Source organism: Vigna radiata, chromosome 8 (assembly GCF_000741045.1).
Source record: "Vigna radiata var. radiata cultivar VC1973A chromosome 8, Vradiata_ver6, whole genome shotgun sequence".
NCBI lineage: Eukaryota > Viridiplantae > Streptophyta > Magnoliopsida > Fabales > Fabaceae > Vigna > Vigna radiata.
This window is the reverse complement of record NC_028358.1, coordinates 31,356,483-31,373,823: the sequence shown is the minus strand read 5'-3', so window position 1 is coordinate 31,373,823 and position 17,341 is coordinate 31,356,483. Positions and strand designations below refer to the sequence as shown.

General features: G+C 32.9%; 3 protein-coding genes across 5 annotated transcripts; 2 read left to right on the top strand and 1 right to left on the bottom strand.

The window, feature by feature from the left end:
- Positions 1-3,039: 3,039 nt before the first annotated feature.
- Positions 3,040-7,581, top strand: LOC106772515 (germin-like protein subfamily 2 member 4). 3 transcript variants are annotated; one of them, XM_014658956.2, is made up of 2 exons: positions 3,040-3,257; positions 3,373-4,167. In XM_014658956.2, the coding sequence occupies exons 1-2, from the start codon at positions 3,143-3,145 to the stop codon at positions 3,918-3,920; spliced, it is 663 nt and encodes a 220-aa protein (XP_014514442.1). In that variant the 5' UTR covers positions 3,040-3,142; the 3' UTR covers positions 3,921-4,167. The 3 variants fall into 3 exon arrangements, with proteins under 3 accessions (XP_014514442.1, XP_014514443.1, XP_014514441.1); XM_014658957.2 differs by lacking the exon at positions 3,373-4,167 and adding an exon at positions 6,774-7,581 and having other exon boundaries at positions 3,044-3,257; XM_014658955.2 differs by lacking the exons at positions 3,040-3,257; positions 3,373-4,167 and adding exons at positions 6,408-6,639; positions 6,774-7,581.
- A 4,406-nt stretch (positions 7,582-11,987) lies between these two features.
- LOC106770918 (uncharacterized protein C9orf78 homolog) lies at positions 11,988-14,776 on the top strand. Its single transcript, XM_014656767.2, has 6 exons — positions 11,988-12,252; positions 12,338-12,553; positions 12,645-12,768; positions 12,963-13,036; positions 13,920-14,077; positions 14,235-14,776. Exons 1-6 carry the CDS (start codon positions 12,128-12,130, stop codon positions 14,402-14,404), a joined length of 867 nt encoding a protein of 288 aa, XP_014512253.1. The 5' UTR covers positions 11,988-12,127; the 3' UTR covers positions 14,405-14,776.
- A 734-nt stretch (positions 14,777-15,510) lies between these two features.
- LOC106770865 (putative expansin-A17) lies at positions 15,511-16,782 on the bottom strand. Its single transcript, XM_014656697.2, has 3 exons — positions 16,479-16,782; positions 16,024-16,345; positions 15,511-15,943 (listed from the first exon to the last, which is right to left on the bottom strand). Exons 1-3 carry the CDS (start codon positions 16,609-16,611, stop codon positions 15,634-15,636), a joined length of 765 nt encoding a protein of 254 aa, XP_014512183.1. The 5' UTR covers positions 16,612-16,782; the 3' UTR covers positions 15,511-15,633.
- Positions 16,783-17,341: the final 559 nt, after the last annotated feature.

Genomic DNA, 17,341 nt, shown 5'->3' with positions numbered 1-17,341 from the left:
GACCCTCGACCCTCGACCCTCGACCCTCGACCCTCGACCCTCGACCCTCGACCCTCGACCCTCGACCCTCGACCCTCGACACTTGACCCTTGATCCTTGGCCCTCGACCCTTGACCCTCGACCCTCGATCCTCGATCCTTGGCCCTCGACCCTCGACCATCGTCACTCGATCCTTAACTCTCGACCCTCGACTGTGACCCTCGACCCTCGACCCTTAACCATCGACCCTTGACCCTTAAACCTCGACCCTCGACGCTAGACGCTCGACGCTTCACCCTCGACCCTTGACCCTCGATCCTCGATGTTGACCCTCGACCTTTGACCCGCGTCCCTCGATGCTCAACGCTTGACCGTCGACCCTCGACCCTCGACCCTTGACACTCGACACTCGACCCTTAACCCTTCACCCTCCACCCTCAACCTTCAACCCTCAACCCTCAACCCTCAACCCTCAATGCAAACCCTGACCCCAAACGCTGATCCCTAACCCTAAATCCTAAACATAACCCAAATCATAACCTTAACTCTAAACTAAAACCCTAAACCATAAACCTTGAATCCTAAACCCCAAACTCGAACCTTTCAACCATCAACCCTCAACACTCGACCGTCAACTGTCAATCGTCAACCGTCAGTCGTCAACCCTCAACTTATCCAAATGCGGTAGAATTCTCCCTTAGGAACTACTACCTTGATCATCCCAATTTCATGTAATAAGCACGAAACATCAATGCTTAAAAACAACTAGTAAAATTTCATTAAACACAGAAAACACAATGCAACACATAATAGAGAAGAGGTGCAAGTTAATGTAAAAGTGAAGGAAATAAACAAAAGGTTCCATAAGTATACTTCAATTAAACCATTTAATATATCTTCAACCATTATTTAAACATAAAATATATCAAAGTCAACTTCCCTTATTTCTATTGATTTTCTGCACAATTGTCCTTACATCCTATACCTCTGAAATAAAACGCCTAAACACATAATAAGCTTAGATTAATTATCTAAGCATACTACTAGAACCATAATAGATTAAAAAAGACAAAGAATTCACTCATAACCACATGCAAATCCAAAATTTCCCTTGCATTTAAGATCTAACCCAAGGCAAGCATGAAACTCACCCTAAAGGAGAAATTGTTCAATGGAAAAAAAAAAATGTATCTCTTGCCGCGAGGTTTACAATGACATACTTGATTCTTGAGAAATAAAAAGAGAAAAGGTCACATTATGCAAAAAGGAAGAAATGAACTACAAGATGGGAGTCTAAGAAAGATACGGAGGCTTTTTAAAAAATATGAGATGAATCAAATTTTTGAAAGAGAGAATGAAAGTTTTAAGAGAAAACTAGGTTCAAAGAGAGAACGGACTTTTTTTTTAAAAAAAAAGGAAATTAGGTTCTCATAACAATTATGGTAAAAGTCATATTTAAAATTATTATTTATCGATTAATATTGTAAACAATTACATTTGTTTATGATATATTAGTATAAAATGAAAACAAAAAGCAAAAAACAAAAAGGATATGGTGAAAAATAAGTTCGGTCCATTACATTTTATCTTATATACTTCCAAAAGATTGAAAAAAGAAAATAAACACATTGAATAAAATTAAAAATGAATTAAAGTATATTGACAATGTAATTTTTTATTGTCATCTAATTATAGATTATTATGCATGATAGAATTATTTAGTTTTACAGTTTAATATATAAGGATATTAGAAAATACTAAAATTCTTTGACCTTAATAAAAGGCAGGGTGGAATGAAAAATTCGAACATAACAAAAAAATTGGGAATTATATCCATATTTGCATTTAAAGTTAGAGTGAAAAATTCACTCTCAAGATAATATACAATAATTAATATATTAGGATATACTAAACTATCTGTACTGAATTTATATTATAAGCTAATATATTTTCCGTATAAAAGTTGTATCATTTTAATTTACAAAAATATTAGTGTTTTTAGTTCTTATAGTTTTGTTTAAATTTGATTTTGGGATATACTTTTAAAGAATTTAGTCCTTCAATCGTTAAAAACATGTAAACTTAGTATTTATCGACAGCTTTTTACCGCTACAAGTTGGAAAAAAACTTAAACTCACATTTTCTTTAAAGATGAAAACTAAATAAAGTTAACAATTCATTGAATAGAATAGAATTGAACTGGGAGTACTTTTTTTTCTAAGATATGTTTGATCTTAATAAAAATACATTATGAGATGTCACTTTCTTTTTAACTTTATATACACTTGTCTTAAAAATCCATTGAGTTTTCTTAAAACAGTTTCATTGGTATCGACCTAATTCATAAGACATTATAGTGCATTTCAAGGACCAAAAGCACAACACAGAAAGTAAAACTATGAAAACAATAGTACAACTAACAACAGGTTAAGAATTATGGATTTAAGCTTAGCTCAACCTTATAAAACTGACTTATATAATAAGTTTGTATCCATTTATATGTTATTTGACCTTATCTCTAATCGATGTGTGAGACTTTCAATTATTCATAAATACAACAATATAATAACTATTATAATATAAAAGACAACAATCAAATGATAAACATGAATGATAATACTGACTTATATTACTAATGTGATATTTTAATCGTGATTAGACTAAATAATATATATTAAGAAATAGCCAAATCAGAAACATGATTGGTTTACTTTCTGAACTGAGTTTGGTTGGAGAAAAGGAAAAGTGGAAAACATGATATAGATGATGAGGTCTTAGGTTAATCATAATGCATGGGAACTCTGGATCTGTCAATCACCTTACATTTCTCAATTCTCACCAAACACTTCTTCTTCATTAGACAGCTAATCTCTGAATATCCCCTGCAACCAACATACCAATTACTCTGTACATTCATTCCTATTAGCATTTTTACCAATTGCTTTGAATTTAAGTCGAAGGACTTCATTAATGCTTTACCATCACATCACTACTTCCATCTACCCTGCCTATAACAATTCCCTGTTTACAAATTATGCATGTATATATAGAGAGAGCAACTTGCCACATTTCTCACCAACTATATAAAACCTTCCTCTCTTATCTCTTGCTACATAAATTCTTCCTGTTTTCACTCATTGACATAACTATTATCATCCAAAACATGTCACTGACAAACACTTTGGCAATTTTTGTCATCTTCAGCTCTGCCATCTCCTTTGCTTTTGCTTCTGACCCTGACACACTTCAAGACATTTGTGTGGCACTTCCCTCTTCAGGTACCATGCCTAACCATTCACAATTTCTTTTCTCATTCTGCTATCATATAGTTCAAATAAATGTGCCAAAGTTGTGTTTAGGAAAATAGTACAAGTGTGAATTAATTATGTGCAGGTGTGAAGGTGAACGGATTTGAATGCAAGGCTGAGGCAAATGTAACAGAAGCTGATTTCTTCTTTGCTGGCTTAGCCAAATCTGGAGTAATCAACAACACATTGGGATCTGTGGTTACTGCAGCCAATGTGGAAAAAATTCCAGGACTTAACACATTGGGAGTGTCTTTCTCTAGAATAGACTATAAAGCTGGGGGACTTAACCCACCTCACACACACCCTCGTGCCACTGAGATTGTGTTTGTGTTGGATGGTCAATTAGACGTGGGGTTTATCACCACAGCCAACAAACTCATCTCAAAGTCCATCAAGAAAGGTGAAATCTTTGTGTTCCCTAAAGGTTTGGTGCACTATCAGAAGAACAGTGGAGATAAGCCTGCTTCNGTGCTTTCTGCTTTCAACAGCCAACTTCCTGGAACATTTTCTGTAGCTGCAGCTCTTTTCAGCTCAACACCAACTGTGCCTGATAATGTTCTTGCTCAGGCTTTTCAGATTGATACTAAACAGGTTGATGACATCAAGGCCAAGCTTGCTCCTAAGAAGACTTGATTTTTAAATCGAGCTTAATGATATTCAAGAGAGAGAGATATGATTGGTTGTATCTGTTATGGTGTTGCGCTTTCCTTGTTATTATTTTTCCTTTATCAGGTGCCCTTTCCTCGTTTATGTGGCATTGAGCATGTTGTAACACGGAATATGTAGTAGAAGGTGTCACCCTTGGTACACTCATTTCTTGGTTTTGTGATTCATTATTTTGTAAACACATATCAATAAAGGTTGGACCTTTACCACCTCACTTTCTCTTTCATGTTGGTTAGTAGTTAAATCAGTCTGGTAAGACGTCAGACATCTTATAATTGGAGGCATTCAAATATCCTTCTTAACTTAGGACCTCTCTAGTCAAACTTCTCTTCAGTCCTACAAAATCTGAACCATTAATTACTTATTCCAATAATAGTTGTTAAAGAGAGAATGTGATCAATGGTTTTATGTTGCAGAGAAAATTCTCCTACAGAAGGGATTTCATTATTGCATGCCCTGTAATTAGAAAATAAATGGAGTGATGGACAACACGTAAAGTGGTTTTTGGTGGAAAAGAATATTTGCGGTGATCAAATTAAATATCCACATATAAAAGAAAACCAAAGAGTCTCTCAACACATCAAGACAGCTGAACTGGTGAAATTATAAATTATGAATAATAGGTAGGCACAAGTTTCATTTTTCCAGTGTGTTCATTTCTAAGCATGCATGCAATTAAGTTTGATTGGATCATTCCTGTTTCGGTACGTAGGGTTAGAACTACACCTTCATATTATCTAAATTCGAGCAGTAGGTACTCAAGTTACCGATCGGTTATCATAATTAAGTTAAATGTTCAATAAATGTCACACATATATACCTTCTTATATTATCTTTTTATTTATAGATTTCGAAGTATGTTTTTGGTTAAAGTTGGTCCAGTTATGATCCAATGTTTCATAAACATGCTTTATCTGACTGTTTCTTTCAGGATTTGTGTTAATCGGTTGGTCTATATTATAGGTTGACCGATCGCTAGTTTTAGGATTTGTGTTGATCGGTTGGTCTATACTGCCTGTGAAATTGACTCAGATTTTAAGCATATATGTATTTAGTTTGATTTGGTTTATCTAGCTGTTCTTTCGAAATTGAGAAGTACTGATTTATTTGACAATATCTGCTCATCTATGCTAAGAACTTGCATTTATGATGATTTTGAATCACCAATGAAATTTCTTATACATGCATGTACCTTCGTATATAAGTCTCTATTCACTATCAAACACATTTCAATGTGATTCACTTACATAAATTCTGATACTTTGTTAATACTTCATTATTATGTATTATCAAAAGTATTAAGAGTAACAATGCTTTTATTTGTTTCATACAGTTCATACCAATATTATACTGATATATGCTATACAGAGTCCAAGTCCTTGCCTTTACCTCTGCATTGTAGCAGTAGGTGGGTGGTTGAGGGTAATAGTGAGGGAAATGTTGTTGTAGAATGTTGAAGGGTAAAAGCGTTACGTTTAAACTTTGGCATCTCATTTTCATATGATGCGTTACTGCTAAGAACATGGTACATTCCAAACAACTGCAATAGCAGCAGCTTGCCGAAACAAACGTGCTGCCATAGACAAACGAAAACCAACTACTTCAATCTGGAGATAGTAATGACATGAAACTGTAAATCATTATTATTGTTTAAAAGATTAAAATAGACTGGGATAGAATGAGATAACTTTTTCCTTTTATACTAAATCAACATGTCTGTGGTAAAACATTTCAAGTTAATATATATATATATATATATATATATATATATATATATATACACACACACACACACATTTTTATTATCTGACTAATTTAGAAAAATCAGTTTTCAAATGGGCCTAACCGTGAAAGCAACAGAGGAACTGAAGGAGTGCGTGTCGCGCTTCTAAAGGGGCCTATGCCTCTCATCCATTTCCTAAGGTTGTTCAGATTGACAATTGAGTCAAACTTAATCTGTCTTAGTAATGACTCAAAAGATGACATAATATAACTAAATTGAGAATTGATTTAGCAAAAAGTTTAATTTAGTTCATATAATAACTACATTGGTTTAATGATCAAACACCCTTTTTCTCTTTTTCTCTTAAATCTAGACATTCTTTCTTCTAAATTTAAAACTAAATATTTCACTTCACAACAATGCATGGACAAAGTCTGCATCTGACTATAATCTGGCATCTCTCACCAAACTCCTCTTCATTAGACAGTCACTGTCTGCATATTGTCCGCAAGCAACCACCTAATTTATATGCTGATTTTTTCTTGCATGAATGATTTTCTTTTCTAATAAAGACATAAAAAGTTTATAGGATTCCCATTAAGCCTTAACACACAATCGCTTTGAGTTTAAGTCTATGGACCACTGAAATGCTTTACAATCACATCGTTCTCATCTACTATGTCTAGAACCACTACCTGTTTACAAAATAATGCATATATAAAGAGGCCAACTTGCCACAATTTTAGTCATCCAACACAAACATTCCACTATTATCTCTAATCATATCAAAAATCCCTTTCTGTTTCCACTCCTTGCAAATAGCTCAATCATCATTCCAAATCCAAACCATGTTGCCAACAAACACTTATGCAATTTTGGTCATCTTCTGTTGTGCCTTCTCATTTGCCTTCGCTTCTGACCCTGACACACTTCAAGACCTTTGTGTCGCACTTCCCTCTTCAGGTAATAATATGCATATATTACTATTCACCGCCATTTTAGTTTCTCTCTCTGCTCTTATAGTTCAAATAAATATGCCAAAGTTGTGCCTAGGAAAATAGTGCAGTAACCAGTGGTGTGTAATAAATTGTATTCAGGTGTGAAGGTGAATGGATTTGCCTGCAAGGCAGAGACTAATGTGACAGAAGCTGATTTCTTCTTTGCTGGCTTAGCGAAACCTGGAGTTATCAACAACACATTGGGATCTGTAGTTACTGCAGCCAATGTGGAAAAAATCCCAGGACTTAACACATTGGGAGTGTCTTTCTCTAGAATAGACTATAAAGCTGGGGGACTTAACCCACCTCACACACACCCTCGTGCCACTGAGATTGTGTTTGTGTTGGATGGTCAATTAGACGTGGGGTTTATCACCACAGCCAACAAACTCATCTCAAAGTCCATCAAGAAAGGTGAAATCTTTGTGTTCCCTAAAGGTTTGGTGCATTATCAGAAGAACAGTGGAGATAAGCCTGCTTCGGTGCTTTCTGCTTTCAACAGCCAACTTCCTGGAACNTTTTCTGTAGCTGCAGCTCTTTTCAGCTCAACACCAACTGTGCCTGATAATGTTCTTGCTCAGGCTTTTCAGATTGATACTAAACAGGTTGATGACATCAAGGCCAAGCTTGCTCCAAAGAAGAGTTAATTTCTTTTTTAAGTTAATTATGATATTCCAGAGAGAAAGATTCACTCTTATAAGCATACTTTTCCGGTAATTCTTGAAGGTTTGTGATTCATTGTTTCACTTACGCTGTTGTTGTTCTCAGTATTATAATATTGTATCGTGGATTACATACTACGTGGTTATAGTGATACAAATTCTATGACGTCGAAGTTGTCACCTTCTATGTGGGTACGTATATTCGTTTGAATCATTTTCTGGTTGAATAATAAATACATTCGACAGATAAAATAGTCGGAAAAAAAATAAATTTTTGTATTTATATTAATAATGATAAGTAAATGTAAAAAATTTGTGAGTATTAAAATATTATTATTCTCCTTTTTTTGTCATAAATTTTGTCAACAGAAAAAATCTTTTTAACACACTTTTTTAACAATTTTTTGACAGTGACAGTTTGTGATTAATTTATTTTAAATATTTTTTTAAACATAAATTCAAAATGAATAAAATGATGACACATATCTCATTATCAAAAAAGTTATTAAAAAATGGGAAAATGATATTTTAACACCATTTTTTGACACTTTTTTGATACTTCACACGTTTCAAAATGTGATTGGACGATTTCAAATTATAAAGATTGAGACAGGGGCATGTTTGGAAGAAAAAAACCAAAGTTTGTTTTTTAATTTGAAATCGTCCAATCACATTTTGACACGTGTGCAATGTCAAAATAGTGTCAAAAATAGTGTTAAAATTTTATTTTCCTAAAAAAATGTTGTCAATGATCGTTTACTAACACAGAATATAGATTGTAGGTTTACGCACATGTCCACCTCACTTTCTCTTTCACGTTGGTCGGTTGTTAAATCAGTTTGGAAGATGGGACATCTTAAACTTTGAGGCACTCAAATTATTTTCTTTTATAGAAAATGTACTTGATTAAGAAAAATAATATTTTGAAACATACAAATTTTTTATATTTATTTTATATTATCTTTTCTTATTTTTTTATTTAGAAATACAAAAAAAATTATTTTTATGCTTATTTTATTTTTATAATATATATCAAATAATATGTCAGCTTAGTATTACTTCTTCATTAAACCATAAATGTATGTCATTTTTATTACTTCTTCTTTAAACCATAAATGAGATGGTTGGTGAAGTAATTTTATTTGGTTATCAGATGAATGAAAAAGAAGATATTTGACTTAGAAAAAAAGGAAAATGAAGAGTAGGTATCCCACATTGGTTCGACCCATCATTGAGCCGCTGTAAACAAGATAAATAAGTTCATCCGGTTGATAATGTAACCCATTCTACGATAGAATATAGTATACCAGGATTTTTTACTTTATTTTCATTTTAAACTTTGGTTTTTAAATGTTATTTTTAAATATATATATATATATAGAGAGAGAGAGAGAGAGATATTTTCTAAATTTTTAACTTATAAATTAATATTTCTAATTAAAAAAAATTAAAATAACTACTATTTAAATTATTTTATTATAAATCACAATAACAACTTAATTTATAAATATTAATAATTTATATTAAAATATTATTACATGCATGCATCATTTAAGTATTATAATAAATAAAAAGCATTATGACATCAAAATCAAATTTTGAAATATTGGAAAAGGTCCATTTTATCACTCTAATATATAATTATTTATTTTTTAAAAGTATTTTTGTTATACTTTTTGCATCGTATAATCTAGTTAATTTTAGATGACACAATTTCTCTAGTCGACCAAACAATAAATATAATCATAGACTGTGTTTGTGATAGTCTAATTAGATCTAATAAAATGGATTGATATTACATTCCAAATTTAGTTGATCTTGTATGAATTTAAATTGAAATTCATTTAGATTCATTTTAATTGTCTCAATTAAATTTGGATTCATTTTAAATCTAATTTAAAATATATTAAAAATAGATTCTTTTATCTTTGTATACAGTGAGATTAAATACAATGAGGTCAATATAATGTACTTCACTATTAGATCCATTAAAAATGGGTTGGGTTGACTCTCTTGACCTTTAATCAAGGAAGACTAATGAGAAACTTAGAAACAATTATAATAAAATAGGTTAATTTCATTGTTTTTCCAAGATAGATTCATTATTGGTTATACACAGATCATTGTTCGATTGGTTATTGTTCGGGTTTCAAAAATAATTAAAGTATATTTTTAATTAATTTAAGGAGGATCATACATTTAACCAAAGTAGATTCTCAATCAAATCCTATTGTGCTTAATCGTATTTATTCTTAAATCTCTTAACCAAATTAAAAGTTAATTAATCAAAGTAATTTCTCAATTAATTATAGTTGAAATTCCTACCACCAATCAAAGTATATTCTCAATCAGTAATAAAAACTCGTTTAATCATATGAAAGTTCATAAATTCAATCAAAGTAAATTCTCGATCAAACCTAACAACCCTTGAACTCATATGATTAATATGCATGTAGATTCAAACACATTATAATGCAAAAATCATTACTTTTAATATGATTGAGAAATGAAAGACATAGAAGAAGAATAACTCAAATTAATAATCAAAAGAAACAAATACATCAATTCAACTTAACCTCAGAATTCATAAGGAAAATACAGTGGAATGGCCCTAGAAGCTTAACCCTTTATAAATGGATTGGAATACATGTTAAAATAAAAATCAGAGGAGTGGTGGATGATTGCTTCTAGTGGAGGAGTCTGAGTGAACGAATGAGTTCTGATTTCTGTCTCCCCTAAGTCTCTTTATATAAGCTTGATTAGGCTTAGATTCTGAATATTTTGTTGATAATATTTTTTATCTTATATCTTTCAAATATTCAACAAACTTAATCAATTTTTAAGAATATCTGATAGATATTTCCTGTTGATATTTTCAAATTAAATTAATTATCTTTAAATATCAACTGAACTGTCTTTGGAATTCCATTTATGTCCTTCTTTATTTTCCAAAATTATAAAAAAGTCCCTGAAATTTCATTTAATTTCACTTTAAATGAACAAAATTCTAATTTCAGTTGCACAAATAAGCATTTAAATATCCAACATAATTTATGCAACTAAAAATCACATTTTAAGCATCTTTAATTCCCAAACCCGATAAATTCAATTGTCATAAATTCACTTTAAACCAACCATTTAAGCACAAGAATCTCATAAAAAATTTGAATTATAAAGCATAAACGTAGGCATAAATATGCACTCATCACCCGACTAGACTGAATTCTGACTGAGGTTGACTTACTAAATTTGGGTGGGGCCAACTCGACCGAATTTGGGTCTGGACTAACTCTACCAAATTTCGGTTGGGGTCGACTTGGTTGAATTTCGGTTGACGACAACAAGGTTAAATTTTGGCTAAGCCCAACTCGATCAAATTATGGTGGGGACAGACTCGGTCAAATTCGTGTCGAGGCCGACTTGATTGAACTTTGTCCTTAGTCGAATTTCAACTAAGGCCTACTTTGTCAAATTGCGGTCAAGGCTAACTCGGCCAGTTTCGACTAAGGTTGACTCGACCAATTTCAGTTGCACGTGACTTAACCAAATTTTGACTGAGGTGACTCAGTTCAATTTTGGTCAAGGTCGATTCAGTGGATTTCAATTAAGGCTGATGCGGTCAAATTTTTTTTTTCGAGTCCGACTCAAGCAAACATTGATTGTGGTCCTCTCGCTCAAAATTTGGTGAGGGCCAACTACGCCAAATTTTGGTTGAAGTAGTCTCAACCCAATTTGACTAGGGCCGACTAGGTTGAATTTCAATCAAACTCGACTCAATCGATTTTGGTTGGGCCCAACTCAACCAATTTTGGTTAGGCTTGACTCGACTGAATTTCAACTGAACAACTTGGTCGAGTTCAACCATGGTCGACTTGGTTGAATTTAGATCAAGGTTGGCTCAACCAAGTTTTGGCACGAATTGACTCAGTTAAATTTCAATTTAGATTGATAAGCTGAATTTTGACTAGGCCTAACTCGATTAAATTTCATGTAAAGAAAACTAGTCAACCTTCACTTGAGAACTACTCAAACTTACCTTCAAATAGAAACCGTAGACCTATCTTTATTTTTTATCTTTAAAATCAAAATACTATCCAATCCAAATACAATTAAATAGATTGTGATTTAGATTTTTAAATTCCAATCTAATTAAATGGATTAAGATAAAATTATAAATTATAAAAAAATAAAATTATAAATTATAAAAAGATAAAATTAAAAATGAAAAAATAATATAAAAAATTTATACTTTAAATATAAGTTATTTTGTAATTATTTACTAAATGACTTATTAATTAAAAATTATAAAAAAATAAAATTCAAATAAAAAATAGTATAAAAAAATTAATTTAAAAAGAAAATAAATAAATAAAAAGGTAAAATAAATTGTATACACATATTATAACAAAATAAATATAAATAAAAAAATAAAAAATAAAATAAATAGATAAAAAGTAAAATAATTTTTATATACAGATAACAACAAAATAAATATAAATAAAAGAAATAAGAAATATTAAATAATAAAAAATTTATTTTTTAAAATATTATTTATAAAATAAAATGAATTCGATAATATCTTTTTTCTTTTCTTTTATATTGTAATAGACCCCAGTTAGAGATTCTAGAGGAATAAAAATCATATTTTGAACTGAATTTTATTGTAGGAAACAAAAACATTAAATCGAGTGGGAAGTGTTGCTTGGTAGCGAGTGTCGAAGGGGTAAAACGTTACGTTTAAACCTCTTCATTGCATTCGCATTCGATCCGTTTCCGCTAACATTAACAACAATGGAGGATTCAAAACCACAACAGCAGCGAAAGAAAAACTACCGAAAGAGAAGCGCTCCAACAGACGAAGATCGACTTCCTCCCTCTCAGAACAACAATGAATCAGACGATGAACGAGAAAGAAGGTTTGTTACTTATTTCAAATCTACAATTCTGATACTGAATTTTTGGTTAGGGTTTACGCTTCATTGATGCTATTACTTTGTACAGAATGGCACTGGAGGAAATCAAGCTTCTCCAAAAGCAGCGGGAAAGGAAATCGGGAATTCCAGCAAACCCTAGTTTGCAAGCGCAGAGTGGAACAGTCGGCGCTTTGGCTGCTAAAGCCGCCGAAAAGAACGACGGTGATGGCGGCGACAAGGATGAGCTCGTTCTTCAAGATACCTTCGCTCAAGAGACCGCTGTTTTGGTTGAAGACCCTAATATGTGTGTCTATATTATATTATGTTGTGTTTGTGCTTAGGCTTCTAAATTTCGATTTGGTTGTTGATGTTGGTTCAACTTGTTTGTTGATCAGGGTGAAATACATCGAGCACGAGTTAGCGAAGAAGAGGGGAAGGAAAGTGGATGCTGCTGATCAAGTTGAGAATGAGCTGAAACGTGCTGAAGATGAACTTTATAAGATCCCTGAGCATCTTAAAGTGAGTGACTCTTCTTTGTTTTTCAATTTACAGTATTTATTGTTCTTTGTTTTTCTTTATAGTTTATAGCACCCGGTGACATTATCAAGGATGTAAATGATTTGTCTTACAGTTAGTGTTTGATACATCCTTCTCTTTCAGTATGTATTGCCTTTTCTTGGAATCATTCTTTTAAAAATGTTGTGCCCTGTCAGGTAAAAAGGCGAAATTCTGAAGAAAGCTCTACTCAGTGGACTACTGGTATTGCTGAGGTTCAGCTTCCAATCGAGTATGCTTTCTCGTACTTGTGATGGCCTGTATTTGATGTTTGCATTATTTGTTGAAGAAGCATTTAAGAATTGACTGTGTTCTTTTTATATTTCCTTTTTCAAGTTAATCATAGGCTCTACTATGTTATTCATCTAGGGTATAAATTGATCTGCAGTTTGATTACAATGACTTCCTTTTGTTGACGAGTTAAAACAAGACAGATCACGTTATTCAATGTTTGGTGCCTCTTAAAAATAAATTATAATAGTACATGGAGTTAGAGAGTGGTACTTGTTTTATTCCGCTGAAAGGGGTGGAACCAAGGAGGACATAATATTCTTTGTTTTCTGCACACAAGTGCTAACTTAGTGCCCGTACATGGGAAACAAACAACCATACTTTAAGGACATTAGCTTTTATACTGAAGCTTATTTTTTCAATTTTTATACTCAATATTACTCCTCACGTCCTTGCGTCCTTGGTTCATTGCTTTTTAAGGGTAATAATTTATCTTCTTTTCTTATATGTTGCGAGTACTTGATGATTCTTGTTTATTGTGTCTTTTTTTATCTATTTCATCAAGGGGGAAAATGGTATAATTTTTTTAACGGATTTGACTTTGCATTTATATTTTTTTCCTGTTTAGTATGTTGGCTACGTATTGGCTCTACGTGATTTTTAGTACCCATGGTTGGAAACAAAGAACCAAATTTTATGAACTTTGGTTTTCAGCTGAAGTGCTTTTGTTCAAAGATTAATATTTACAATGTTAATCTTTTCCATGGTTCGTTGCTTTCTAACTGTAATAGATTCTCTCGTATGTTGCAAGTAATTGTAGTCAATCTATTCAACGTGGAACAAAAAGGTGACGTGTCTTAATCGTTTTGATTTCATGTTTGCAGATATAAATTAAAAAATATTGAAGAAACAGAGGCTGCCAAAAAGCTTCTACAGGAAAAGAGACTTATGGGTCGGACAAAGTCAGATTTCAGCATACCATCGAGTTATAGTGCTGATTATTTCCAACGTGGAAGGGATTATGCTGAAAAACTTAGAAGAGGTTTCACTTCCTTGATTCTGTTATTTTAGAGTACATACGAATACTTGCTTGTTTACAGTCTTGATTTAGTTATAAATGTATTCATCCTGTGGCATTTGTTGATTGTTTTAAAGCAATCTGTATCCTAATTACTGACTAGCGAGCCCCCAATTTGCAGAACATCCAGAGTTGTACAAAGATAGAAGTTCACAGGATGATAGTTCTGGATCCAAACAAAATGATTTAAGCACTGATGGCACTGGAGCAGTACAGAGGCAGGCTGCAACAGATGAATTCATGTTAGAGCGCTTCAGGAAAAGAGAACGCCACCGTGTAATGCGAAGATGACATGAATGTATATTTGTGGCATACCATGCAAAAGTCCATCAAAGATTGGTGGAGGTCCAGCTTCTGTTGATTGGGATGCCATTGCCATTGATTTACACCAGTTCCTTAATTCAAACTGTTGCCAAAAGATCATAGGGCTGCTTGAGCATTAATTTTTGTTGGTTCTCTTCTTTAGATAAAAAATATATTGATCACGGCCCGCGGCCTGTCTGACTATTCAGTGGCTTATGTTGAGAGGTAGCAATAGAAGTGTGTGTGAACATCCCTAGCGAAGGCTAGAATGGTGATGGGGTCACCTACCTGCTTGTAAGCCGATTTGGATGTATAATATTGACTTTCAAAATATTTAATCTATCCATTGAAAACTTTTCCTCCTAGGTTCGTAATGATAAGATCGTGTTGGAATCGGTGCTAACAGCCTTGTGTCAAATAATGTGTTACGATTTTAGATTCTCATTTAATTTGATTAAAATTTACAATAAATCTTTGTTCAGTTGAGTTGAGTTAGACACTAGAAAATGTGATAAAATCAACAATTTATACATCTTGTTCAATTGAGTTAGACCCTATGAAAATTTAATAAAAATTAAAATTGATTGCGCTTACGTGATTCTTTTAGCTTTAAAGACCAGTAGAATTAATAGTGAGTGATTATACCTTGTGTAAAAAATTTAATTTTGATATTTAAACTATCATTTTTTATGCTAACAAAAACTAAAACAGTTTATCGAAAGCCTCCTTAATTCTAACGTAGTAAGTAGGTATGTAAGCGGATAAGAAAGAAGTTACTTCTTTTTTTTGCTGCAAAAGAAAAACAGTTAGCATAGAATGATGTTCTGTTTCGTGGGGATATTTTGACCAGTGTATTTGAACTACGAGCCTTTAGAGGGATGATAGTAGTGGGTGATTATTAGTCTTCATAATCTTAGAAGGATAAGTACTACAAGGTATCTAGATAGTTTGAGAGATATCTTAGAATTAATTACAAAAGCTGGTTTTTTCCTTTGTTCAAACACTGGAAATTTCAAGTGCATAACTTGATCCATTTGTTCGAGCTTACATATTTGGTGGGCTTCATCGCGAAATGCTAAAATTTTGGAGCCACAATCCCTTGGAAAGCATACAAGTTTAACATACAGTCCTTGGATAAAGAAATCAGAAACAAGATATTATTATAAAAAAAGACGAAGTGGAAGAATGGTGCGTAAAATTTGTATGTATTCTTCCATTCATGACTGCACCTTGCTGATGAAAGACTGGCCAAATCTCCAATTGGACGGTGCCACGTTAAAAGCTGTGAGAAGTTTTCCATTGCTGAGTTGGATTCTGAAGGACAAGCTCTGACCGTTGAGGTAGCTTAAGCTTTGCCAGTTAGCACCCCAATTCCTTGACATAGATTCCCAGTTACTCATTTTTGACCCTTTGATCCAAACTAGAGAAATATCGCCTGCTCCTCCGACGTTGCTTATAAGCACCAGTTCGAAATAGTCCTTCCCATTGATGGTAAATCTGATGCCTCCACTTCTTTTGCACCCAACTCTGCATCAAATGTCAACATGTGTAAGTTGAAATAATTTTCACTTTCATAGTTAGAATATGCATAAAGCAATATAACATACTTTCTGTATAAAATTGGGACAATTCCAGCCTTGTATTTGGCGATCATCTCAAATGCAGGTTGAGACATGTCAAAGTGTGGTCTTGGAGGATTACACCAACCCCCATTGTCACTAGGTAGTGCATAGTTTGGAGGGCAGAAATTTGTAGCAGTGATCGTAATGGAAGTGCCCCTTAGGCACCATTGGGGCACTTGGCTTGCATCACAAACTATCTGATAGCAACCACCACATGACTTTCCATCATTAAACAAAGCAGTACTCAAAGCAGCTGTTTTTATTCCATAACCATCTGTGTTGAGATTTCCATACCCACATGCACCACCTGTACAAGTACAAACAAGCTACTCTTTCATATCATGTGGAATTTATTCCTCTTATTTTGCACTTAAATTTGAATTCAAGAAGAGCACTGTAATAATGTAATTCAGAAAGTAGAAATGTACAACATCTTTTACCCATTGTTCCTGAGGCATCACTTCCACCATAAAAAGTTGCATGAGCTTTCAACCAACCTGCGGATGCTACTCTAAGTTCTGTCGTGAATAACACCACAAGTAGTATTACACCACTCAAAACTACTTTTTCCATCTTCTCGATCTCTCAGTATGATTCTGAACTAGGATTTTCTTAATTTTCTGCTTAACGTGACAAACTCTTATGATGTATTTATAATTGCTGGTTCAGACGTTTTTGCCCATAAAAAAAAATTCGTTTTATCAAAAAAAAAAAGAAAAAGTGGTGTTGACCCAAAAACTAGTTCCCTTAATATAATAAAAAATAGAAGGCAGTTAGGTAGGTGTGAAGAAGACTCAACCCATCAGAATTGTACCCAAAGCAACCAAATAATGCTAATTGCTTTAATATTAATATTCATCTTACATTTTCTCCTTATGATTATTGTTTAGTCTCAATGAGCAGTGAAATAACATGAACATGCATTGTTGGTCATAGGATCCGTGGTACGTAAGTGGTACAGTCAAACACAATTTGCAGCTCAACTTGCTTCAGAGTAAATCATGCATAATTTAGTGAGTGATAAGTTGTATAAATTATTTTTGAGTATTGTCAGAATTTTACACTATTTTAAAGGCAAACTAACTAACAAACAGATAGCAGATAAGATTCTTCTCCTACCACATTGTCAAAGACCAACTATAATATATAATTAGTTCGGCTATGTTCTAAACCTTAATACTGTGCAGATCAATAATAATTTAACTACAGAACCATCTTACATAATACTGTAAATACGTGTAGACTTCATCTTACAAGCAGATGAAATTGAATTAGACTTAAAGTTCATTGATAATAGTTTGAT

Bases quoted from the DNA above. Each gene is read 5' to 3' on its own strand.
- LOC106770918 (XM_014656767.2), top strand. From the start codon at position 12,128: ATGGAGGATTCAAAACCACAACAGCAGCGAAAGAAAAACTACCGAAAG. The intron at 12,554-12,644 runs GTGTGTCTATAT...TTTGTTGATCAG, and splicing joins TTGGTTGAAGACCCTAATAT to GGTGAAATACATCGAGCACG. The intron at 12,769-12,962 runs GTGAGTGACTCT...GTGCCCTGTCAG, and splicing joins AGATCCCTGAGCATCTTAAA to GTAAAAAGGCGAAATTCTGA.
- LOC106770865 (XM_014656697.2), bottom strand. From the start codon at position 16,611: ATGGAAAAAGTAGTTTTGAGTGGTGTAATACTACTTGTGGTGTTATTC. The intron at 16,346-16,478 runs GTAAAAGATGTT...GTACTTGTACAG, and splicing joins TGATGCCTCAGGAACAATGG to GTGGTGCATGTGGGTATGGA. The intron at 15,944-16,023 runs GTATGTTATATT...CATTTGATGCAG, and splicing joins GTCCCAATTTTATACAGAAA to AGTTGGGTGCAAAAGAAGTG.